This window comes from Argopecten irradians, chromosome 4 (genome assembly GCF_041381155.1).
Source record: "Argopecten irradians isolate NY chromosome 4, Ai_NY, whole genome shotgun sequence".
Lineage (NCBI taxonomy): Eukaryota > Metazoa > Mollusca > Bivalvia > Pectinida > Pectinidae > Argopecten > Argopecten irradians.
Window position 1 is genome coordinate 42,105,141 of NC_091137.1, and position 26,497 is coordinate 42,131,637.

The following is a 26,497-nucleotide window of genomic DNA, read 5'->3' on the forward strand; positions in this document are numbered from 1 at the left end:
TCACAAATTAATAACGACTGATGTTTGTAAAAATTTCCTGGTTGATCCAAGCATTCCATGTTTCTCTGGTACTTTTTAGAAACCTATTATAATCCTGCTATGTTATTCAAACCACTGGGTCAACTCGCAAAAGCGGAATAAAACCAAATCTAACCAGACTCAACCAAACCACGAAAAATTCCATAAGTGATCACGTGGTTAGTTTTTCGTCGTGACGTCACCTTTCAGAACACCATCTGAATCGGGAATGGCTTGACGTGTGTATTATTATTCCTGAAGAAAAACATGGCAACGAAAATGAAGACTGTAAAAAATATCACAAGGAGTAAAAAGTACTTGGATTTGTATTCACAATACACTCCACAGCCAGTGTCTATGAAATTATTTGTCGATTTCGGTAAGTAAACCCCAATGTTTACGATCGTAATCGTGCTTGCGTGACTTGGCTTTGGTTCGCAATGGAAACCTTGCGGCTTCATAGCATACTCAGCTGATAAGATAGGCCTGATGGATGATCGTATTTTGAATACATTATGAATTTATATTGATATTTGTGATATGTTATTGTGTATATGAAAAGGTGTTTTTATTTGCAGTTTGATTTGAAAGCGCATTATTTTTCCATAGAGGGGGTGTGTCTGTTTACGATATTTTCATTGGTTTACGGGGATTCGCCGTTATCTAACTTCAACAACAAAAACATTTCCAGTGTAGGCCTAGCCAGTATCAGCTGCTATAATCCCTTACCGTTTTAAATACTTGGTCAGCATTAAAAGTAGAGCGAAAGTTTCTACACAAACTTTATTCCAACTACTGTATGTTTTCTGATAGTTTCATTCTTGTATAAAAAATACATTTGTAAGACGGGCAATATTTGCCAGGTATTTTATTGCATAGACACAAAATACACAATATTCCAGTACAGAGGTGAACATCTCGATGAGCATTACACGGATGTTTTGATGTTTACGCGAATTTCCTGAGAAGGTCTACGTGCAGTGAACAGTTTAACTTTAGAATGGAATGTGTGATGATGAGAATCTGGATAGAAAACTTTCATATTTGGATGTAATTATCAGACACTGCTTACAGCTGCTGAATCATGGAAACCATAAATACGGAAATAGATGTTGAGCAGCTACGTATTTTGTAAATATAACATTTGTTAAAGTTCTTTCCAAAATGCGTCTGTCTGCAAGATGTTTTATGGCAAACAAACGGGCGTTTGACAAATACGCATCATTCAGTCCATCGCCAGTGTCAATTAGGGACTTGTTGGACTTTGGTAAGTTAATTAATTATGAGCTGATTGGTGGACTTTGGTAAATTTATTAATACCACATTCACTCTTTAATCAATACTTTTAGGCTACATCATATTTAATGAATATTGCAGGCCGGCCAAGTTCATTGTATGACTGACAAATACTATGCCTACTAGCTACTATAATATTGTAACAATTAGTAGGATACCCATTTTATATATTCACTCTCATGACAATTATAGCCCCTTTTAGGGTTGATTCCTATCCTTGAGACTCTATCACAGTCAACAGTTTCATAGACACTTTACCTCTCATCGAAGGGCCTAATATATGTACTTGGCAGATTGAGGCAAGTGTTCGGGATACTGAGCATGCTGTGTATATATAGATATCACAAAATTGTCTCCTTGTAGTTGCAGTCAGCAACAATAGCTGATTTTGAATATTAAAATTATTTAAATGCTACCCTGGAAACATTTAAAAAAAATTAAAAGCTTGTTCCATCAAGAGGAATATATCCGAGCTAAGCTCCAGATCTCAGTTATTTTTAGAACCATTGACGTCATGTTACTGCATGCTGGTAATGGTTATTTGGATAGAGATACCAATCTCAGCTGATATGTTGGGAGCCCATTATTTCCTCCATAGCAAATCAATTTCATTGTTTTCAGTTTTCCATGGTTACTCCTAAATATATATGTAACAAATTATGATGTAAATAATAACCTGGTACTCGCAAACAGAATTGTTAGTAAATGTAATTTGCCTGTGTGATGAACGATCATGAATTGCTTGTGTGTCGGTACTTGCTTGATAAATAGACTTGTTAAAGTCCCATATATTGTGCTATGTGCTATTTGAAGGTGTGTTTTTGTCTTATTGCATGGGCCTTGACATATTTTATCAACTGAAATAGGTAATAATTAATGAATCTCTGAAAATTACATGTGTGATTACTGTTTTGCTATGAGTAGTTTGTCACGTACATAGATGTACCTGGTATACATAAAAGTAAACATGTGAGTAGGTACATCATTTATAAAAAGCACTGATATAATACAGAATAGGTTTTTTAAATGCTGTACCAGATGACTACCGGCTGATACATGTGCATATGTATACACTGAGGGGAATTGTCAAAACACAAGGCCAGCTTCTGCATGGGGAAACAGTATTAGCGATCTCTCTTATAATCTCAGCTTGCAATAATTTTTTAATTGAAAATATTTCGATTGAGAATCCTAAGTGGATCCTCATTTCTGCGTTAATTAAACACTGCTTTGTAAAACTTATAAACGAAAGATGGCATTCTGCCATTGTGGAGCAAAATATATATGTAGGTTTCACATATCTAAGAACTGTGACCCTTGGTTGTACATGTACATTGGATTATCATCATTCCACATCAACCCCCACATGAGTACAATGACCTAGTGGCTATTGTCTGCCATATAGACAAATCATTGTATCTTTTGCTCTATGTACATTGTACTTACACTTATAGTATGTGATGTAAGTGGGCTGACATATTGCCTCTGACAGAGAAAGGCCACTGAAAAAGAAAGTACAAAAGCCATATTAGTCACAGCAACATGTACATGATGTAGGCTATCATATATTGTAGTAGAAGTGGATAAAATCCATGACCAGACGGGGATTCAAACCCAGTACCATCCGAACCCTAGCCAGTGCTCTACCAATGAAGCTTCATTCCTGGTAGCCGGTGGTCTCTAGTCTAGCTATATATAGCCATTATACTCTTCCCTCCCATTTTAAGGTCTCCATCCCAAAGACTCTAACACAGTCTAGGCTACCTGTAAAAGGTAACACAGTCTAGGCTACCTGTAAAAGGTACCACTGATGATTAAAACGGTTTGGTCATGGCAGCAATGTTGTGGAAATGGACGATCAGACTGGGATTCGAACCCATGAAAGGACCCTTCGAAAATGCACACTTAATATAAGGCATGCAGAGTATGTTGTTCACTGCTCTACCTGAGCGAGTGCCAGCTGCCAGGTTGCTGGTGATAGACCTACCTAATCCATATATTATATGGAAATTAGAATGGGTTCAGATCTAGACTACATGGAGGAGTTATTTTATGTTGTACAATAGTTCATTATTCCACCTGTGACATTTGTTAAGTACATGTAGTCAGTATTTCCAAAAAAAAATATAAGCTACATATTCAAATGAAAGCAAGTAACTGTATGAATTGATCAATAGTGTTTAACAGATGGTGCACTAATTAAATAATAATTGTGCTGCATATCATGAGTGATGTTTTGACGCAATATACTGATAGCTGTATTAATATTTATATTCCTGAATTACAGTTAGATGATGTTAGTGTATTATGTTAGCTGAAGCAGCTGTAAAACTTCCTTGTACCTGTACGAATCTTAGATCATTTTGGCCTTGATCCCATTTTCAGTGGTCAAAAATATTTTCTTGTATTATATCCAAAGGATACACATTCATATAGCCAATAAAAGGAGAGCAATTAAATAGAAAATATGAAAGCTAAATTGATCTTACAATATATAAAAAAGGTATGGAGATTAAATTGAATCTTAAAACTCCAAAGTTAAAACTACTTCAAAATTTTTTACTGTTAATGATTTACATATATTGATGTATGTAGTTGTCCATCTGTGACAGGTGTCATTGGTAAGTACATGTTGATGGTATTCGATGAGTAATCATGAATTAATTATGCATACAACTTATGTTTTTTAAACTTTTGACGTCATGTCGGTAGTTTGCGTGTGTCAGATATATCAGACAGGATATCAGTCCCTAGAGTATTAAAATAATCAATAAATTTTGGCTTGATTATTTCTGTCTCTACTACAAGCCTAATTCTAGTAGTTTAAGTGTTTTGAAATAGGGGGAGATAATCTAGTAAAGAAATGCTGAGAAAGTCTCATTAACATCTTAGGGTCTGGTGGCTAGTCTACAGATATACAGTTTATTTACAGTCCCTTTCTGATTCTATGCATCGCAGACGTGCAGCATGCACATGTAAATTTTTCACTTGATCTAAAACAATAGAGTTCTGGAGAAGTTACTAATAATTGTTATCTTCAGTATGTGCAAGTTCAAGCCAGTGGTCCTGAGGCAATGATGTACACATTAACCTTATTATTGGTACAAACACAGCAATAAAACATGTAAAATCATGATCATGTTATTGTGGAATATGTGGCCATCACCCAGTCCCAGCAGATGTCATCACCAAATTAGGTATACCTTGACCTGGTGGATGGGAATGAAAGTCACTTGTACCTTGTAGTTTAAATCTTATTTTACAAATTTATTGCAGATGGTATAGGAATATATATACACTTAGTGACTTCACTTGACATTTGGCATAGTTGATTTAGTTCAATATGACAAGATAAACCAATGTAATTGAAAGCAACTTCTGGAAAAGTATATATACAGTGTATGAACGGAAGTGTATAGTATAATCATAAGTTGCTTTTTGTATCGTCACTTGTGAGTATCGAAGGGGGATAAATGAAAACAGGCATGGTATACGGGTCAGTAAAACACCAAATATCTGTATTATTCGTAACTACAAATATGTTTAACATTATAGATGTCCACAGAATATATTTCCTCTTTATAACAAGTGCCCTCGCAAGCAGCTATACATCGCAGTTTCAAAACAATGCAAGTGACTATACAATTTTAACTGATCATCCTACAACTTCAAAATACGATTAAGTCAAATATATTGTGTCCATTAATATGTATTTATGTGTTTTATATTGTTGGGTTTATTTATAAACATGTGATGGTGCTTGAAATGATGAAAGCCAGACAGAATAGCTTAAAATAGTGCAAAATATTAGGCGGGTGTCTCAATTCTTCGGTGATGAACAGCAGATCAACTCACGAAAAGTGTCTGAAATGTTAATGCTGGTTAACACTCAAAACTTCATTAGTCACTGGTAGTTCAAATTGCTATCCATGACGCCGTTTATAACTTTAGATTACAGCAAAATCGTATAGAATAAATAAAATTGGCAAAAAATATCCACTATCCGTCGTTTCATTTGTATTAGCATGTGACCAAGTACTGCTATACAGACTCGCAACTACGAAATTTAAAAAATACTATACACTTCTGTTCATACACTGTGACATATATATATGTGTTTGTCCTAGCTGTTGCATTCTGTCCTAGCTGTTGCATGCATTTGGTAATTTACTATATAATTATATGAAGATTATCGCTAATGCAAACTGGACCATGGTAGAACAAACACATTTGCTATTGTCCAGTTGGTATTCAACCTTCCATAATTGTCATGTGAAATTAAAGCAGTTCAATGCTTAGATGAACTTTTTCAACTAGATTATTAGAATTTCTCACAAATGCGTATATTAGTCAGTCCTCAACCACCAGAAATAAAAAAAATCTCCAAATATATAGGATAAAGAACTCTGTTATAGAGCAATAGAGATTGATAATAGTTTAGACATTTAGAGATTATGATATTTCAATGTACTTTTCAAGCCTATATGCCTAAATTAAGTTCATTTAATATTCTTCAATACAAAGCCCTTGCATATGTCTATAGATATAGCTTATACAGTATTATCACTATAAATAATTTGAAACTTCTCAAGTTTGGGGCGGGGCCGCGGTGGCCGAGTGGTTAAGATGTCCCGACATATTACCACAAGCCCTCCACCTCTGGGATGCGGGTTCGAATCCCATGTGGGGCCGTTGCCAGGTACTGACCGCATGCCGGTGGTTTTTCTCCGGGTACTCCGGCTTTCCTCCACCAACAAACCTGGCACGTCCTTACATGACCCTGGCTGTTAATAGGACGTAAAACTAAACAAACCAAAACCAATCAAGTAGAGCCTCATGCAAGCATGTGCAGCTGCTACAAATGCCAGTAATTATAGCTCTTGGGATGGATCTTAACTACCATCCCCTGTCTTAGTAATGCCGCCACATATTTAATTTTCTATAGTCCTATTTCTTATTATTAATTGTATATATATCTTTTTATAGTTTGTGATTTAAGATTAAACTTAATCTCTGAATGTTGTGATCATATTTACAAAGATATAGACATAGGATTATATAAATTATGAGAAATTTAGCTGTAGAAGATATTAAGAGTCAGATTTAGGGGATGGTAACGTTAAAGATCCATTCAAATTCCAAGAACTTAGATAATTACTGGTATTAGTAGATGCTTAAGACTCTACTTGAGAAGTTCCCAATATTTTATAGTGGCTGATAACTGTAATCAGTAAGTCTGGTGACCTATATAAACAGCTGATAGATCACTATACCCTGTTTATAGAAAAATCTAGGTCAGACAATGTGATGTCATCTCTTTATCTTATTTAGAAGTTAGAAAACAGTGATCATGACAATACCTATAAAAGCCAACATAATACGTTAGGACTAAAAGATGCTCCACCGCTCACAAATATTTTTTTTCTCTATCAAGAACAGCAGCAGACAATTTAGTATTTTGATTCAGTTACAAAAGGTACTTACTTTTCATCAGTACCATTACCACCATTGAAAAGTTTTAGCTTTAAATTTACTTCAAGTTAAAAATATAGAAAATAATTAATTGCATCCCAAAAAATTCGGTGGCATTATGTATCCTACATGAAATGAAGTACTGATTGTGCATGCACTAAAAACAAAATAAAATTAGTTACCTATTTAATATTATATTTTGTGTTAATTAGACATTTATATATATACATTTATATATATATATATATGTAGCTACAATTATTGTTCAAATGAACGTTATCGTCTATAAGTTTACAGAATTTAAAGGACATCAACTCCAGGTCACAGGTTTGAACCCCTTGAATGCACAATAACTTAAATCAAAGATATGTTGAATATCTTCCGGCATATAAATATCAAAAACCAGTTATGAAAATCCAAGGATATAATTAAACTACGTTTAAAACTGCCTTCGTGACCACCTCTGTACAGCAACCACCTGCAGAACAAGACCACTTTCTTAATGTCCCAAATGGAAACTTTCCTTGGTCACTGTTTCCTTGACCTTTGAGCCAGGTTTCACAGTCTCCTTTTCTAAAAATGTATCTTGCTACTGTGTTTATATCTTAAAGGAAACTTCTATGTACCTTTGGTTGTTGACCCCGACATGAATAGCTGGTATTGATCCCCATGTCTGTAGATACAGTGCAGTCTAGATCTGCTATTGATCTGTAGTTGGTATAATCAATTACACAAGGTTCCGAATCAATGAGTCAAAAACATTGTTAGTGTTCTCCTTCAATAATAGCTCCAGTTGCTCTGAATTAAAGGACCAAATAACTTACCATTTGAGCTTAATTATCATGCTGTATCAAATGTGGCGTCTGACGTCCTTCCATCAAGATAAAAAATAAATGTCTTCCTCAAAACCACTGGTCGGAAAATATCCATTTGGCTTGAAATGGTAGCATTGCTAATGAAATATGGGGACTAAATTTGGTACAAATGGTTGAGCTGATCCCTATAAAGGCCTAAGGGACAGGCCAAAAAGAGTTCATGTTTTCTTTATTCATTTAAATAATAACTTTTCTGAAACTGCAATGTATGTTCATATGTGCTGGATATGTAATAATCATTTACAAGTTGTATTTGACTGTTAGCATCCCTCTGAGGTAGAGGTGTAGGGAATCAAAATTGTATGAATTTATTGTATAATGTCATAATAAAAATATGGCCAATGTGTCCCAGTATATAATGTATTATATGTGCAGTGTATATGCAAAATGCGCAATTCTACCAGGTACATGTATTTGCCCTCTAAATGTCAAGGTAGCCAATATGCAAGTGAATGAATATATCCCTGAACGAGTGCCTGCTGCAGTATGTGTTTGAATGCACGTGGCTCAGCGCTCAGGCCTATGTGTTCCTGAATGTATATATGAGATATCAGCTGATGTCTATAATTAAAGTGGCAATTTTATTATTAAGGTAAATCACACTATCAGGTTGTGGTGACTATGAAGTGATAATATGACATGAACGACTGCTATTAACCCTCTATTTGAATTGTTTGAATCTATTTTATACCATCATGATCAGTGACAATGAAATGAAAGTCATACATGAAGTCCTCTACCTTATGTGTCAAGCGTCTTATAAAAAGGTTTCAATATAAAATAGTTTCCATGGCTATATATAGTTTGGTCAAGCAGTATTTCAGTTTCAACTATATAGCGTTACTCAGTCTCTACCCAAGGGTCACAAAATGTTATAAAATTCCAGGCTTTTTGGTGTGTTTAAGATAAATATAAAATAGTTTCAAGACATGGCTATATATTGGTAAGCATTTGGTATATATAGCTAGGGTTACTCAGTCTCTACCCAAGGGTCACAAAATGTTGTAAAATTCCAGGCTTTTTGGTGTGTATTGGTCGGTCAAATTCAAGCAGTGTTTATAAGATATAGTGCATTTAAATTTATAAATTATAGGTTGAAAGCACTGTTGATTAAGACATATTTAAATTTTGATACATGTATATATACGTTGGTCAAGCAGTTTTTTCAGATGTATAAGCTATATTGTATAGGTTGGTCAATCAATATTGAAGATGCGAGTATTTATGTACTTATTTTAAAGGTCGGTCAAGCAGTACTGTCCTAATTCTAAGTAAAGAGTGGGTGTGTGTGCCGATATGACCTAGCTAGGTCAGATTGTTTGTAAATACACACGTTTTGACTCACGTTTTGACTCACGTTTTAACTGGCGTGCTTTTTTATCTGTAGCTAGGTTGTTGTTACTGATAACTGGTATTTGTTATGGTCTGGGTGTTATCTTACCTGGTATCAGAATAGAAATGTTGTTGACCATGTTATCAGAATAGAAATGTTGTTGACCATGTTATCAGAATAGAAATGTTGTTGACCATGTTATCAGAATAGAAATGTTGTTGACAATGTTATCAGAATAGAAATGTTATTGTTTGTATAAGTTTGATGGTCAATGAATTGTATGAAATATACTGCGTTTGTACTTTATATATATAATCATTAGCTAGGTTGTACTATTAGCTAGTGTGCTTTTTACCAACCAAGTCACAAATGAATATAAGTGATAAATCACTCTGCAAGATAGATATTATAAACAAGAAACTTCTTTATTTTAGCTTATTAAGCCCTGATGATGCATTAATGCATCACCAGGCCTGGGCCGAATGATGCATTGATGCAGAAACAGATGAATCCAACTTTACTGCATGATGGTCATTTGTATATGTTTCATCAATATACAATATGATAAAATTAAGATCCATTATTATCACTATGTTGGATAAGAGGATCTGACAACATCCCATTAGGGGTCACATGCAGGTGAGCTTTAGAAATGACCAAACAAATTGCTGCTGCCAGAATCTTGGTGGGGTCATCCGGACATGACCCCCTATGGGATGTTGTCAGATCCTCTATTGAACAGAGTGGGTATAAGGATCTGTATTTTAATCAGATTGATCATTATGGTTGCAATGTCCAATAAATTATTAGCAAATACATATGTATACTGGATAATATATCAACACTCAAAAACTTTAATTTGAATATTTGTATGGTACATGTATATATAAAATTGATGTACATACATGTACACCTGAGATTGGTTCAGTGATTAAGGTTGATTAAAGTGGAAGGAACACTTGGCATTCATTATCAGGAATATGTTATCATTATATATCATCATAGTGAAACTATTTTTTTGTAACTTCAGGTTCAAAGACAGGAAATGAGGAAACTTCATTTGTGTTTCTTCGACATGAATTACCAGTTAGGTTGGCAAATATCATGAAGGAGATCAGACATCTTCCAAAAAATCTACGTAGCATGCCCTCCGTCAACCTTGTTAAGAGCTGGTAAGTAGTATACTTAATGTAAATATATATATTAATCTTTGGAAACCTGAAACCTACATACACAAATCATTACCTTGTAGTTTACTGTTGAAAACACAGTTAAAGTTCAAATGTTTTCATGCAACCCTGTAATATACCCGTGTAACCAATGTAAAGGTCAAAGGTTATCACCCCTTTTATATACCCTTGTAATCATGGGAAAAGGTCAAAGGTAATCGACATTTGTAAACAAGGAAAAGGTCAATACTTGTTACATATTTTCAGTAGGAGAGACATTTCAAAGGACCCTAAGTATGAAAAAGTTGCAACGCATGTTTTGAAACGGGCTTTTTAATACAATGTGACTAGCGTTTGTATTAATGCTATCCGGTTTACTATTGATGTGTAGGACTGAGTAGGACTTGCCCTACAATGACATCTAGTGGTGACCTCTTGAACCATTTCATTCATAAACTTCAATTCATAAATTCCCTATTCATTGAATAATATTCCTTGGGACCAATCAGTAGTCATGGGAAGACTGCCTTCTGATTGGTTGAATACACAGAGTGTTATGTAATACACAACCCATCAAGGTCAACTGTTGCCTGCTGGTGACTCCTCTGTCCGACTTACATAATCTCTGTTAATGATAATTCAAATTGGACTTACTATCTAAGGCTTATAGACATAAGAGTTTTAAAGTAAACTAATCATATGTTAAAGGCAAAATAACTTATAAGGCTGCCCTCATATGTGCATGGTTTTACCAAAATAAGTGTATGTGCATCATAAGAAACAAGAGTATATTAAGGATAAAAACTCATTTCAATGAAGGCTTTTGTTTTCTTTGTAATGTTCTTGAAATAATTGATATTAAAGTCTTTATAATATGGTTTATATATTTTGATTTTGGAAATTCATTTGATTTCATTCTATTTTTCTTTTTCTGATGCGTTGTATTTGCAGTACTTTGAGTACTTTGATTGTTTATTGCAGGTATGATCAAAGCTTTGAAGAAATATTAGAATTTGAAGACAAAAAAGTTGTAGATAAAGCAATTTTAAAAGAGTAAGTATCTGTTTTGACTTATTTATCTATTTATTCCTGAGACAATGGCTGTTGGTGTCAGCCTAAATTGAAGATTTGAACATAAGAGTACCAGTATATATATATGTATATAATCAGCTTTGAGTGTGCCACCTTCATTACGTTTCACAGCTTACAAAATGATGATAAAATCACTGGAAAACAATAAAAAAATTAAGCAGAAAATATTCATTCTTTGCATATTACAGAGTTAGCTCCCTTGTGAGTATAGATATTTATTGAGTCTTTATTAATTTGTGAGCACAAATTGCGTCATTTTCTCTGAAAAATTGTAAATGGTTCTGCAGAAGATTTAAGAGCATCTCCTGCAAAATCTTCTTGATTTTTACCTTATAATTCATTGTACTGCTTTATTTAAAGATGCTCCACCGCTGACAAATGGCATTTTTTCACAATCAACAACAGCAGCAGACGATTTAGTATTTTTCTTCGATTACAAAAGTTACTTACTTTACACCATGACCGCCATTGAAAAGTTTGCGCTTCTAATGTTACTTCAAGTTAAAAAAATAAAAAAATAATTAATTGCATCCCGAAAAAATTCTGTGGCACTATATCCTATATGGAATGAAGTACTGATTGCGCATGACCCAAAGGCAAAAAAAATTATTTTATATTATTTTTTTGTGTTAATTAGACTAGTATACATGATTAAATACTAATTATTGTTCAAATGATGAATATCATTTATGCTGTGTCGGCGGTGGAGCATCTTTAAGGAATACCGAAGTATTGTTCTCGCTGCTCAAACCATTAGTATCATAAAAATAATGAAAATTTATAGGAAACCATATACATGTTATTTGTACATGATTTTATTGCAAAAAAATAAGCATTGACCAGAAGTAAACAAGACTTATTTGTGTATGTAGTTTGTTTAGAAGTATATGGTTATACATTTTCTAATATTGATGGCTTTATACACATGTATCATACATATATTTGGCCTTGTAAATTTCCTTGCCATTCAATTGCAAGCATGCACTGCAAAGCATTTACCTTATATATCCCATTTCATTGTATATACAGTTGCGAAAATATCAGAAACAATACTGTACATATCTAAGGTAAACGATGCAGTCTGTAAAGTAAAAATTATCGTCAATTAGTCCCACCTTCAGGTGATTATAGTGTCATATTTTGACAGGATTTTTGTTAAGTCCCTATTACTGGAAGGGGTGGAACTAATCGATGCATTCTAATTGAAATTAGACTTGTAATTCCACTCCACTATGATGCTCTATGCTATGCTCCGATACAAGATCGAACAACTCCCCGTTTGGGTCACCTCAGCATGAACCCACAATCCCCCCCCCCCCACCCCACCCACTTCCCCTATATATGGTTAGCTTATCAACATATCGCCTATGAAATCTTTGGTATGGTTGAATCTCTCGTATGTATAAACAGCTAACAGTATGACTTGTGATGTACCAATTCTAGGCCAGGGGTCATGCTTAGGTGACCTCAAACGGTCCGAGTTGTTAGATCTTGTATTAGAGCGTATCTTAGAGCATTGTACTGGAGCGGAATTACAATTTTAATCAGATTGTAATCGATGGTATATTGTACTTTACACCACAATAATTAATTTTTCTTTGTTTTCATACCAAATCTGGCTTTCTGATTGGCCAATATTTTTTTTGCATACCACTATGAAAAAAAAAATCCGAGAATGGCGCGAAACCCCGACGTTAACGTGACGTCACAATAGAGACATTGACGTTGCGTATTGATTCGGAAAAAAGAATCCCTTGAAAAACCACTATAATGTTACATTTAAACATACTTCATTTTATCAAATAGAGTATAAAATTAATTATAAGTATTGATGTCACTATTTTTTAATTTTATCGGGTTATGAAAAAAAAATTGTTTGCAAACTTTTGTGAGAATCCGCTACGCGGATTCACACAGTTTGCAAACAATTTTTTTTTCATACCCCGATAAAATTAAAAAATAGTGACATCAATGCTTAATCGTTTTGGTATCTCAAATTCCCTATTTTGCAAGCTTAATTGTGCTGCTTTCTCAAGCATATGTTCATGAAAATTTAAATGAATTAATGCAGAATGCCACCAACAATATATTTAGACATGACTTCAAGAAACAAAAGAGTTATATATTGTTACTGTAGAGAATACCAACAGTGGTGTACAAAACAAAAATCGCTGTGTAGTGTCAGTTAAATTATGTAGTGGCGACATTTTGTTTGAATGCGACCAGTTTTAAATATACATGGTATTTTTTGGCATGTGCATTTACAACATCTTATGGAAGTCATTTGAAAATTCACATAGGTACATAGTATCTAGTCCCATTCCACGAAATTCATCCTCGACTGATTAGCGTTATTCTGTCTTTAAGTTACATAGATGAGACTGAAGTAAGTTACAGATGAGACATATAGGGTCATTTGTAATACAGCCATTTCTAGTTAGATTGAAGAGAACCTTAGCGATAATGAGAGTTTGAAGGATGAGTAATGATGAAATATTCTTGTAAAAATGTGCTTAAAGGGACAATTCAGTCTAATAGTGTATTAAAATTTGCATAAATATTTCTGAAACAAACTAGTTCTAATAGAAATTAGATAATTAAGTTGGTTTTACTGTGATATGCCAGAAAATTAAAGTACACTGTATTGAAATGTATGTGAAATGTTCAAACTCGCTTAATGTCTGCCATTACATATAGTGGTCGGATGTCTTGTATGCTGAACCCTGGCCCTTGCCAATGTAGTAAAGAAATTTTTGTCTAGAAGTCTAAAAGTAATTTCATGAACACCTCAACTGTTATGTATTGCTTTTGTTTAACGTGCGTGCCTTTGGTTTGGTATGGGTACAGCGTACGTGTTGTACCTGCTCAATCATGTTGATCAACGATTTGGAATTTCAACGGTATCAGTCAAAAGACTTAACAAGTTGTGAAATTTGGCAATATTTCTTGTTATATGTTTCATTAGGAATGTAGAACAATACATTTATGTCATATTTTGCTTCATGGTTATGTATCAGAATTAGCCTCACTAAATTGTCCTTTTAATATCAGCAGAGCTGAAGTTTTCATCTTAGTTCTGTAGATCAGGGATAGGGACATGCTTAAACCACCATTAGTTGACTTTCAAATTTTACAGTTTCTCTGAAGGCCTGCAGAAAATCAAGAATCGCCATTCTAAGGTGGTGGAAACAATGGCCCAGGTTTGTATTTGTACAGCCTGGACTAATATTGGTATAGGAGCTTAGAATTATAACTTAAATGTATGGTTTGGGTGAGTTATGTGAAGAGCTATTAAGATTTCTCATTTATTAACAAATATACCTGGCAGTGTCATATCAAAATTAAAACACTAACAATTTGCTCTTTTTTTCTTGGTCTAATATATGGACATTTTTTTGTATAAAGGATTATTCTAGACATCTTATAACCTAATCTGATTGCAATACAAATCGTTATTCCATCATGCACTCTGTCTCATAGAGGATCTGACAATATCTCATTAGGGGTCATATGCTGATGACCTTTATACTCCCTGTTAAGATGACTACATACACGATCTGACAGTTCATTCAAACTATTTTGTGCTCCTCAAGAAATTTGAAGGTAGTAGTTTGATTGGTCAGTCTGAAAGGTCACCAGAACTTGACCTGTAATGTGGTGTTGTCAGATCCTGTATGAAGCAGAGTGATAATAAGGATCTGTATTTTAACCAAGAAGTCAGTCTGGCATTCTAATAATTTCAACAGTCATTTGTGCTATATAATGTTACATTTAGGAATTTTATCTCAGAAAAGAATCCAATAATAAATGAATTCCAAGTATAAAAAATATAAACTGTCCGTAGTCTGATGCTTTTGGAGAGTAAGGTTTGTGAGAGACTGAAATATTTACAACTGAAAACTTTTGATGGATATTTACCTAAAAAGATTCATACATTTTATACTTTAATATACATAAGATGCTGATTTTTATTTTCTTCCTTATTTTAGGGTGTGCTGGAGCTACAAGAGACCTACCCGACCTATTACAACTTTACAACGGTCAACACGAACACCGAGGCCATACGATACTTCCTAGATCGTTTCCTGTTGTCTCGTATCAGTATTCGGATGCTCATCAGTCAACATGGTAATTTTCCACACATTGGACCCTTGATAATCCGGACACTTTCGTTCCCAGCCTAAACCGTCCGGATTGTGAGTTTTCCGGACTATCAGCGTCCGGATTATCGCAGGTTCACTGTACTTCATTAATCTATTATATTGGCAAAATCTAAAGGCATTTAATTTGCTTTATGTAGCTAATGTCTTTTAATTTTATGTTTAGCAGAAAGGGAATGGGAAGACTGGTTTGATGATTGTCAGTATAATGTGACTGGATGGGGTGTACTTGTTCAGTGTCTCTAGCACCATTATTTAAATTTTTTTGATGTACATTATAGGACCAGACTATCTATCTCATTTGTTGTCAACCACAGAACCTTCAGCTTTGCTATGACATAGGTCAGGGGTCAAGTAATTTTTATTTAACATTTGTACATGTATACATACAACAGTTAACACCAGACAAGGGTTTTACAATGGAAACAGCTGAGGTGGATATTACAACAAGGATAATTACCTGTAATGTGGTGTTGTCAGATCCTGTATGAAGCATAGTGATAATAAGGATCTGTATTTTAACCAAGAAGTCAGTCTGGCATTCTAATAATTTCAACAGTCATTTGTGCTATATAATGTTACATTTAGGAATTTTATCTCAGAAAAGAATCCAATAATAAATGAATTCCAAGTATAAAAAATATAAACTGTCCGTAGTCTGATGCTTTTGGAGAGTAAGGTTTGTGAGAGACTGAAATATTTACAACTGAAAACTTTTGATGGATATTTACCTAAAAAGATTCATACATTTTATACTTTAATATACATAAGATGCTGATTTTTATTTTCTTCCTTATTTTAGGGTGTGCTGGAGCTACAAGAGACCTACCCGACCTATTACAACTTTACAACGGTCAACACGAACACCGAGGCCATACGATACTTCCTAGATCGTTTCCTGTTGTCTCGTATCAGTATTCGGATGCTCATCAGTCAACATGGTAATTTTCCACACATTGGACCCTTGATAATCCGGACACTTTCGTTCCCAGCCTAAACCGTCCGGATTGTGAGTTTTCCGGACTATCAGCGTCCGGATTATCGCAGGTTCACTGTACTTCATTAATCTATTATATTGGCAAAATCTAAAGGCATTTAATTTGCTTTATGTAGCTAATGTCTTTTAATTTTATGTTTAGCAGAAAGGGAATGGGAAGACTGGTTTGATGATTGTCAGTATAATGTGACTGGATGGGGTGTACTTGTTCAGTGTCTCTAGCACCATTATTTAAATTTTTTTGATGTACATTATAGGACCAGACTATCTATCTCATTTGTTGTCAACCACAGAACCTTCAGCTTTGCTATGACATAGGTCAGGGGTCAAGTAATTTTTATTTAACATTTGTACATGTATACATACAACAGTTAACACCAGACAAGGGTTTTACAATGGAAACAGCTGAGGTGGATATTACAACAAGGATAATTTGTCTTAAAATGGAATAATTCAGGAATATTGATGCTGGCCTCCTGACCTTAGCGTTCTCTGATCATCTATATAGGGAAGGATAGCAAAATCAATACTCCTGTGGAGAGATTGATAACAGCTAGTTATTTTTACCTGCTTTAAGTTTTTACTGGGTACTTCAGAATCGATAAATCTATGGTGTTCCACCAAAATAACCTTTAACATACATTAATCAGTCTTTTGATTAAAGTGAACAGTCGGGCAAGGATGGCTGCAAGTAAGTAGGTAAAAAATGGTGTGAATGTATCCAGTATTATTTCTTATGAAATAGAAAAATAAAATCCCTCGTCAAAATCTGTCTGTCGTACGCATAAGATTAATTTAAAGTATAGGAATCATAAAACGTCGCCTCCCGGCTGTACTATGTCCGTGGTTACATTTCCAAACCTTTAACATACATTAATCAGTCTTTGATTACGATTATGCTGCAGTTTATAAGTGTTGAATGAGGTAGGGTGGTATACTGAACTAGACTTACCGGGGCCACGCGTACGGTAGCCGTGTGGTTATGATATCCAAGGGGTGGCCGTTATATCACCACAAGCCCTCCAACTCTTGGTCACTGGTTCAAATCCCATGTGGGGCATGCAAGTTATCAGGTATTGGTAGGTGGTTTTTCTCTTGGTACTCTAGGGTCCCTCCCCCTTTTAACCTGGCACATACTTATACAGAGGACTCCACAAAATCGAATAACGGTTATTTGAATATTTTGGTTATTTGCATAAAATTCTGCACATATATATATAATGTGTATGTAATGTCCCTGATTCATCTAGGCTGACTGTAAATAAGACATTAATTAATTCAATCTTAGACATACTGTATCCTTAAAATAATTACTAATTTATGTATTTCTGAGATAAATATAAGGAAATAAAATAAATGGAAACATACACTATGGCTCCTAGAGATCTGAAAGTAGGATGAGAACACAGCTTTAGATTTAGGATTCTTCATTGTCAAGCAAGACTTTAATTATTGATGGGTAAAAAGCCTTGAAAGTTGTCTCCTTGGGAACTACATAGATTTTGCAGAGCTAGGCGAGGAAATCTGTTTCATTATTATGTCATTAAAATATTATACCAATTTTACCAAAGTCATGCTCATGTGACCATGAAATTTGCTGAGCAATACTTATCATGCAGTAACAGGTCATGTTCTACTATAGTTATAAGTATGGCATTCAATGTTTATTACATATCATGATATAAGGTGAGGAAATATTGAGGATAATATATATCTCATACACATCTGCTTACATTGCTCAGATATTGCATTAGAAATATATATGTAGGTCATAAATATTATCAAACATAAGCGGGTGATACAAACAAAGACATTAGTTACTAAAGAAGAAATCTACAGTATGCCTTGAAAAACATTTTTGGTTTGAAATATGCTTAAAAACTTAAAGCTGAAAATATTATGTTTGGTGCTATATCTCAGCTGATCAATATGAATGGTCTATTTGTGTGTACTTTCTTTCGTGGTTTAGATTGGGGCTTTAATATAATTTTATGGATAGAAACTGTTAGCCAATGGAGGAATAGTGACAATAACATGTTAACAAATTTTTTTGTTTTTATATTTGTGGATTTACAATAGCCACAAAAAAACGAAAGTTTCAATACAATGATAAACAGAATGTCTAGGTTGTCTACTAGGTTAAATAATAGAATATTTATTACCAGGGATACATTATTGCCGTTCCCACCATTGTGATAACTGAGATGTAAATGATTTCTGTGTTTCAGTGCTGTTGTATGGTTCCCTGGTAGCTGATAACCCTCGTTACATTGGCTCTATAGACCCAGCCTGTGATGTTCTAGAGGTCCTTCAAGGTAACTAAATTTAATGATAAAAAAAGCAAACATGTTATTTTTCTACCTGAAAATAAAGACTTGTTAAATTTTGTGAGTGGTTTATTTTGGCTATGCATATGTATTTGCGTTTTCATTGAAACCCATGAATATTAATTCTTAACATCGGCGAAATATTTAGAAATTCATTATTGTACTTAAAAACAATAGTGTCGTGTAGCAGTAGATTCGTGAATTTTGTGGATCGGTGAATCGCAAAAGTTAACCTCCACAAATATGTACTTTATAAAGGAAACAGCAAAATATTGGCCCCACAAATTAGAAAAATAATATAGTGCATATCATATCTGTTTTGACATATATTGCATATTTTATTTGTTTCTGACATCAATGATTTGCTATGAATGATGTAATATGTTCTGTATATATAAATTCTGATTTACAGCTGCATATAGCGACGCCCGATTCCTTTGTGAGGGCTACTATCTTACAGCACCAGATATGGAAGTGACTTGCTTTAATCGTAAGTTTTTTTAATTCCTCATCCACTTAGTGACTTCTCAAAAGATGTAAATAAATCATTACACAAAAAAAACAATTGCAGGATTTATTAGTATCATCACTATTTATTGTACGGTAGATATGGACACCTACCAGTACCTGGATATATAGATGGCAGACATGTAATATTAACTTCAATTACCTGGTATGTAGGTCTTTTGTATGTACACAGTAGTTTATTGTGAAGTCGAAGGACATTAAATATTAAAGGGACAATTCAGTCTAAGAGAACATTAATATTTGTATATATATCAGATAAAACAACTTCTAATGGAAATTACATCAGTCAGTGTTACTGTGATATGCCTGAAACGCCTATGGTGGTGACACGTGTGTGACATATTCAAACTTGCTCGCTGTCCGCCATTACACACTGTGGTCGAACTTCTTGTATGCAGAACCCTGTCCCTTGCTCGTAAAGTAATGCAACTTTTGGCTAGAACTGCTCAAATCGCTCTGACAGTAGTGTGTTTACCTTATTAGGTGAATTGTCTTGCCTAAAAATCATTTTATCACCTTCTCAGTGGTTATGTAGTTCATTTGTTTAACGTGCGTGACTTTGGCTCGGGTATGGGTACAGAGTTAATATTGTACCTGCTTAATCGTATTGATCAACGATTTGATATTTCAACGATATTATTTAAAATACCAATCAATGTCATGGAATTTGTCAATGTTTTACGTTACATGTTTCATAAGAAATGTAGAACAATACATTTATGCTATAGTTTGCTTATTGGTTATGTAAAAGAATTTGCCTGAGTGAATTGTCTCTTTAAATGAAGAAATATTGAAGTACAGATTTGGTACTAATTTGATATTACAACTTATTTGTTCTGCTCGTGTGATTGTAGTACGTACATGTACACCACACAAATAAAAAGTGAGCTAGCTAGCTCTATAAATGTCATATCTAGCCTGAAATGTGAAGAGTTAATTTATTCCTTGCAGCATATGAAGAGGGTGAAAAGATTAAGATTTCGTGTGTACCATCTCATTTACTTCACATATTGTTTGAAATATTAAAGGTAAGTTGAGTTTTTTTCATCCCTCTGCAAATTAAATGCCTCCGTCCGTTCATCCCAATGGTGTTTTCAGGCTATAACCCCCGAAACTGTTTAAAACTCCACAAAACTTTCTGTGTATGTCGGGCTAGTGCCCTAGTTATGCTGCTGTAGTGACCTTCTATTTTCGATATTGTTTTTGTTATCATGGAAACTAATAGGGGAAAATCCCACCAAATTACAGTTTAAAATTGGTTTCTGGGCTATATGTTGCTCGAAAACCGTTAAATTTAGCTGTACAAAACTTTCTGTATATATCAGACTAGTGCCCTGGTCATACCTTTTGCTCTTGGAGACCTTCCTTTCAGTATTCTGTCTGTTATAATGGAAACATTCTAATCTGATTTAGGACAATTGCACTTCCTAGATATTAGGCAACAATGAAACACACACTTAATATACAGGCAATATTTCTTAACGTGAATCTCACGTGAAAAAATTAACGTGAAATTCATGTGAAGAAATATTGCCTGTGTAGCACACTGACCAGCAGAAAAGTCTCGGTTTAAATAGCAAGAAAACATTCATCCCTGTAACTCCATAATGGATTGTTCCAGTGTTTTGATTGGAAGAGTTCAAATACGTTTTTAGGGGTGAATAAGTTAATTCTAATCACACTTTCTATTTCCAGTATGCGCATTTCTCTTTTTGACTTTTATTTCAGAATTCTATGCGAGCTACAGTAGAAACTCACGCCAACAAAGACACCATACCAAGTATAAATGTAATGATTACTAAAGGAAGAGAAGATCTTACCATCAAGGTAGGTGGGATTATCTCCCCTGATAAGTATCACATTTCAAGCTTTTAGTCCTAAGTTGTTGAAACAAAGTTTTTGTCAATATTTGTGATCACAGAGTCTGTTCTCTTTAGAGCAAGAACAAAAGGATGTTTTAAGTAATCTATTCTTGTGTCTGTACTCTTTGAGCAAATATCTGAAAATGTTTTCAGTTTAATATGAATAGATGATTCTTCTGACTTGTAACTTGGGTTTGTAATAAATACTTTTTTTTCCAGATTTCTGATTGCGGTGGTGGTTTCTCCCAAGACATACGGAAGTTAGTATTTGAATACATGTACTCGACTGCCCCACGGCCGGACTATGTCGGGGAGGGTAATGCTCCAATGGTAAGTTACTCCTTATACCTTTAGTAACCTGCCCTGTGAATTTCTAACCATTATAAACTTTACGGGTTACCTTTCTCACTCTATTTACGGTCATTAAAAGTTTGCAGAAAAATCAACCTGGGCTTTAACATAGTAAAATTTAATCCCCGATATATAAAACCAAAATATACAGTAAAGTTATAATTATCATTTGCCATTTCAGTTTACATAGCCAGACCAACTGATACACTTTGTACTTTATATTGAATGCTCTATACCATATACATGTATAGATAATAGGGCTGGGTATTGTAAGGTCCTAAACGATACCATACGTATTGAATATACACTGAAACAATACACGATACGTATTGACAATATGCTGGACCTCTTTTTTCAAATTCAGTTGACCATGGTGTTTTGAATATTATGACAATAAGATAAGAGACAATTTTGATAAAACATTCTATAACCTGGCAAAAACCTACCAAACATTTGATTTGGTTCACCATCTGTGTTGATTAATTTCTGTCAATTCGCTTTAAACACTCCCTTTTGATTGAAATGCTCTTACTTGAATGATGTTTTAGAATAAATTTTGTTTGGAGTTTCCCCTTTCTATATTGAAAACAGTAGGTTGATTTGTTAAAACGATACAGCGATATACAGCATGTTTGCGTGTCAAATATCGATACACTTCTGAAAACCGATATGTATCGGTATATCGATATATTGATCCAGCCCTAATAGATAATGTTTTGTGTTTTTAGGCAGGGTATGGATATGGATTGCCCTTATCTAGACTGTACGCACGGTACTTTGGGGGAGACTTACAGCTGAGCTCAATAGAGGGTCACGGTACAGACGCATACATCTATCTCAAGGTAAGATAATCCTTACTAAATGTAATCTTTAATGATAAGATGTAAAAACATTTGAAGAGCTGTACTACTGGCTATTGATACCATTTACTGAGTCTAAAACTGAAATAAAATAAACTGTATTTTTGACAGGTGATGACAGACAATGCTAACGAGTGTTTACCTGTATATAACACAACAGCATCTCGGATGTACCAGTCTGATATATCTGTTTCTGACTGGAGTTCTAACAAACCCTGGAACAACTCCCATCCGCGTGGATTCTCCACACATGCCAGGAAGCTGCACTAGTCGGACTGTATTTGTGCCATTCCGAGGACAGGTTTAGATCAACACTTCCAGACTCTTCATTTTATCACTTTCCATGAACAAGGTTGTAAACTTATTCACCCTTGAAAACACATATGAACTCGTGCAATTTAAAGGATGGAACAGTTTATTATGGAATTTCAGGGGTTAATGAGTTAATAAAAGCTCATTAGTCTTCACAACATTAAAAAAAAAAGATCATGACTATACCTACATGTATGTCGATGTGAAGGTAATCAGGGATCTAGATTTTTGTGGTGAATATATAATATACATTGCAGTTCTGGAGTATTTTTCAGATTTCAGCTAAGTTACTATAAAGTTTAAGTGTTTATCAAGTCTTACCTTGTTAAGATAGTACTTTATTTCTGAGAAATGTAGATTATGTTGTATAATATTCATTTTCCAATTCCTGTCATTTGAAAACCTTGTGTCAGGCTATAGAAGAGAAATGGTTAAGATATTTTACCAGTAGTTCTCTAACCCATGGACACATGTTGGAACCTATATGGGACTGTTGGTCTGGGATTTTTCCCAGGGTACTTTGGCTCTCCTATAGCTTGATGTTAAAAACCATTCTCATTTCAGTCTTATATATATGCCTGTTAGATATCCTGTATGGTAACTAAATGAAACACTTAACTTTTTCATCCCAATGAGAAAACCAATCAAATATATCATGGATAACATCATAGAGATGTGAAGGATTGAGTCCAAAAGTTATATGTTATAACATTTTGTATTTTTGTGTGTGATAAATGTGTGTTGCTTAATATTCAGCTGACTGCACACCTTCTAAAAATCATTTTATTGCACATTAAACAAGTTTTGTTAACATGCAGTCATCTCAGTTGTTTATATTAAATTGAAAATAAATGTCATATTGGAGAGATGAGAAAAGCCTTACAACATGTAAGTAGACAAGATAACGCTGTAGTGCATGTCTTCATTAGACCTGCTCTGTTCCTATAGGAGGTACAGAGTTATGGCCCTTTGTGATGGTAAAGGAATGTTCTCACAGGAGGTACAGAGTTATGGCCCTTTGTGATGGTAAAGGAATGTTCTCACAGGAGGTACAGAGTTATGGCCCTTTGTGATGGTAAAGGAATGTTCTCACAGGAGGTACAGAGTTATGGCCCTTTGTGATGGTAAAGGAATGTTCTCACAGGAGGTACAGAGTTATGGCCCTTTTTGATGGTAAAGGAATGTTCCCACAGGAGGTACAGATTTATGGCCCTTTGTGATGGTAAAGGAATGTTCCCACAGGAGGTACAGAGTTATGGCCTTTTGTGATGGTAAAGGAATGTGTTCCCACAGGAGGTAGAGTTATGGCCTTTTGTGATGGTAAACAACTTCGCTAGTCAAGGATATTTACCCGATTTCTGCTACTACCCTTGGCATATCTCACTTCAGAACGGGTGTTCCTACACTGGGCCACCTGCTGGATCACTACAGCCGCGCCCCTTCCATTTATGTAATGAGCAACCAATTAAAAAGCTTGTATCATTGTTGTATGATTGAAAAAAATGGCAGAGCCCTATGAAACATGCATGTTGTTTGCGACAGATTCAAAATACCAAAGATGAACCTGCAGTGTGTGAGTCATTTTTTTATTAGTAAGTTCGGACACCAGTTTTTGTGTTAAATGCTCAAGTTCTGCAGTGTCCAATTTTGTAACAGATCGCAGTATATCTTTGAATTGTTTACTTCCAACCACGCATGTATACGTACTTTCCCATCTGTTTGGAGAGCAACGTCTCCAAGACGTTCATTTAGCTGGTATAAAACATCTAATTGATTAAATAGACTGTGATATAACTTTGCTAGGAGTTGAGGTTGACAGGTATGACATGCCTGATGCCTCATTATACAAATGTAGGTCACAGTACTATCGCTTCAGTTCAGTTATGTTGACATATCAAAGCTGTGTTTTCATTGGTCGCCTGAACCTAGCTGCATCCAATCAGAATTTGAAAGCAAAAACATCTGTTCTGAAATGAGATATGCCAAGGGTAGTAGCAGAGAATCGGCTAAATACCCTTGGTTAGCGAAGTTGGATGATACACGAATGTGAGCTATATACAGAGTGTATCAGGCAAGACTAAAAAAATATCTAACATAACAAAGACAATAGTTACATTACAAATTATTTCGTTAGAAAGAAAAAGCTGGCTGATGATATAATTAATCTAAGGAAAATTATGTGTTACTTGTGTTTCTATTTTTTATAAAGGATAAAAACACATTTTTTTGACATTAGGCAAACATTGTATAAGAAGTAGTGTAGTACATGTGTATATATAATTGTACGCCCCATGTAATGTATGATTTTAAATTGACAGCCAGTCAAAGTATCTACGCAATGTCTTGAGCTTACTTATTCATTAATGTATTAACTGTATAAAGATATAAATGAAATCTAGCTTAATTAATTTTTGGAGAGTTTTTGTTTCATTGTTTATGTAAAAACTTTGATTTTTACACAGAGATCTTTTTGGCTAGCGCCATATAGAATAAACCACGATATACATAATATATGTACCCAAAGGTTTTGACGTAAACTTTGCCTAAAATGATAAAGCAAGGTGAACATAGTGTACTACTGAAACTCAAAGGTCATAGTTCATAGAAAAAATCCATTCATGATCTCTAAATCAAATTTTGTTTAAGAGTGATATGAAGCTGTTTATGTTAAACATCTGCTTGACATTTCTATTACATGTGTTTTTGTACTAAGAACTAGGCATCATGTTAGCAAATTTTATTAGGTGTATATTAGATTTGATTTTGATGTGATCTCTTTTATACTTTGAAATATTTACTACATATGTTTCTAACTTTGTCAAGTGTGGATGTTTTCATTGATTCCGTGTGAATTTCATTTGATTGTCTTTATGATACATTGTAGCAAGTGGTGTCTTCATCGTTTGGAAGAGAAAATAGAAAGTTGACCTGTAATCTGTGTCTGAACACCTTTTCTCTTCATTTCTGAGAATTCTGTGTTTGTGAAAAATATTGTTCATATTTAGAAATTAAAATGTTACTATAATAAAATAATTGTAGATACATGTAGATGTTTGCATAAAACTGTCATATAATTTACATGTCATTTGTCTATACCCTAATTTATTTCACACTTCATATGTACATACATTTGACCCTAGCTGTTTGTAAGTTGCTGTATAAATTCCGTATTTGAAAAACTTTTGTGTGTATATTATTGAAGATTTTTGCCATATACAGTTTTTCTGGTCCCCAATATGTACATGTAGTCCCTTACTAGCCTAAGTCATTAAGTCAGTATTTTAGACAAACTAGTACATTTATTTGTGCATGATTTGTAAATCAGGGTTTTGTATGCTATATTTTCATTTATATTGTCTGCCAAGTCCAAATATGTTTTAAATTTTCACAAGCCTTTTCAAAACACAATTTCATTATCATGTTATATAAGTATAAGTGATGCTTATATATATATAACGCATTCATATTCATTTATGTTTCACCCATTTTGCTATTAACGGAAAGATGAGTGTTGAAGAACATGATATGTATCAATTTCACTTCAACATTATTTTGAAAATAAAAAATGTTTACATGGTACTACAAATAGTGATTTTTGTTTGTTTTTAGAGATATTCAAACTTGACTATAGAACTACAGCAAGTTTCACATCTAAATAATAGCTTGTAGGACAGGGTCAGAGTATGAAACTGGATACGGGTGGAAGAACGTGTACATGTAGTTACTCTCATCATGACTGTTATTTGTGTCTTAAAGAGTTAACTCCCTTGCAGTGTAGTTATCTAGTCACATCATTATTTTGTGAATTTGAATGAAACTCATCATTTTCCCTTTAGAACATGATA

The 26,497-nt window shown here is 34.2% G+C and overlaps 1 protein-coding gene across 1 annotated transcript; it reads left to right on the plus strand.

The window, feature by feature from the left end:
• The first annotated feature begins 904 nt into the window (after nt 1-904).
• LOC138321715 (pyruvate dehydrogenase (acetyl-transferring) kinase, mitochondrial-like) lies at nt 905-26,238 on the plus strand. The gene is made up of 12 exons (XM_069265621.1): nt 905-1,285; nt 10,025-10,166; nt 11,145-11,216; nt 14,392-14,455; nt 15,245-15,383; nt 18,641-18,727; nt 19,152-19,229; nt 20,219-20,295; nt 20,996-21,094; nt 21,349-21,459; nt 22,209-22,322; nt 22,452-26,238. The coding sequence occupies exons 1-12, from the start codon at nt 1,183-1,185 to the stop codon at nt 22,608-22,610; spliced, it is 1,245 nt and encodes a 414-aa protein (XP_069121722.1). The 5' UTR covers nt 905-1,182; the 3' UTR covers nt 22,611-26,238.
• The last annotated feature ends 259 nt before the right edge of the window (nt 26,239-26,497 follow it).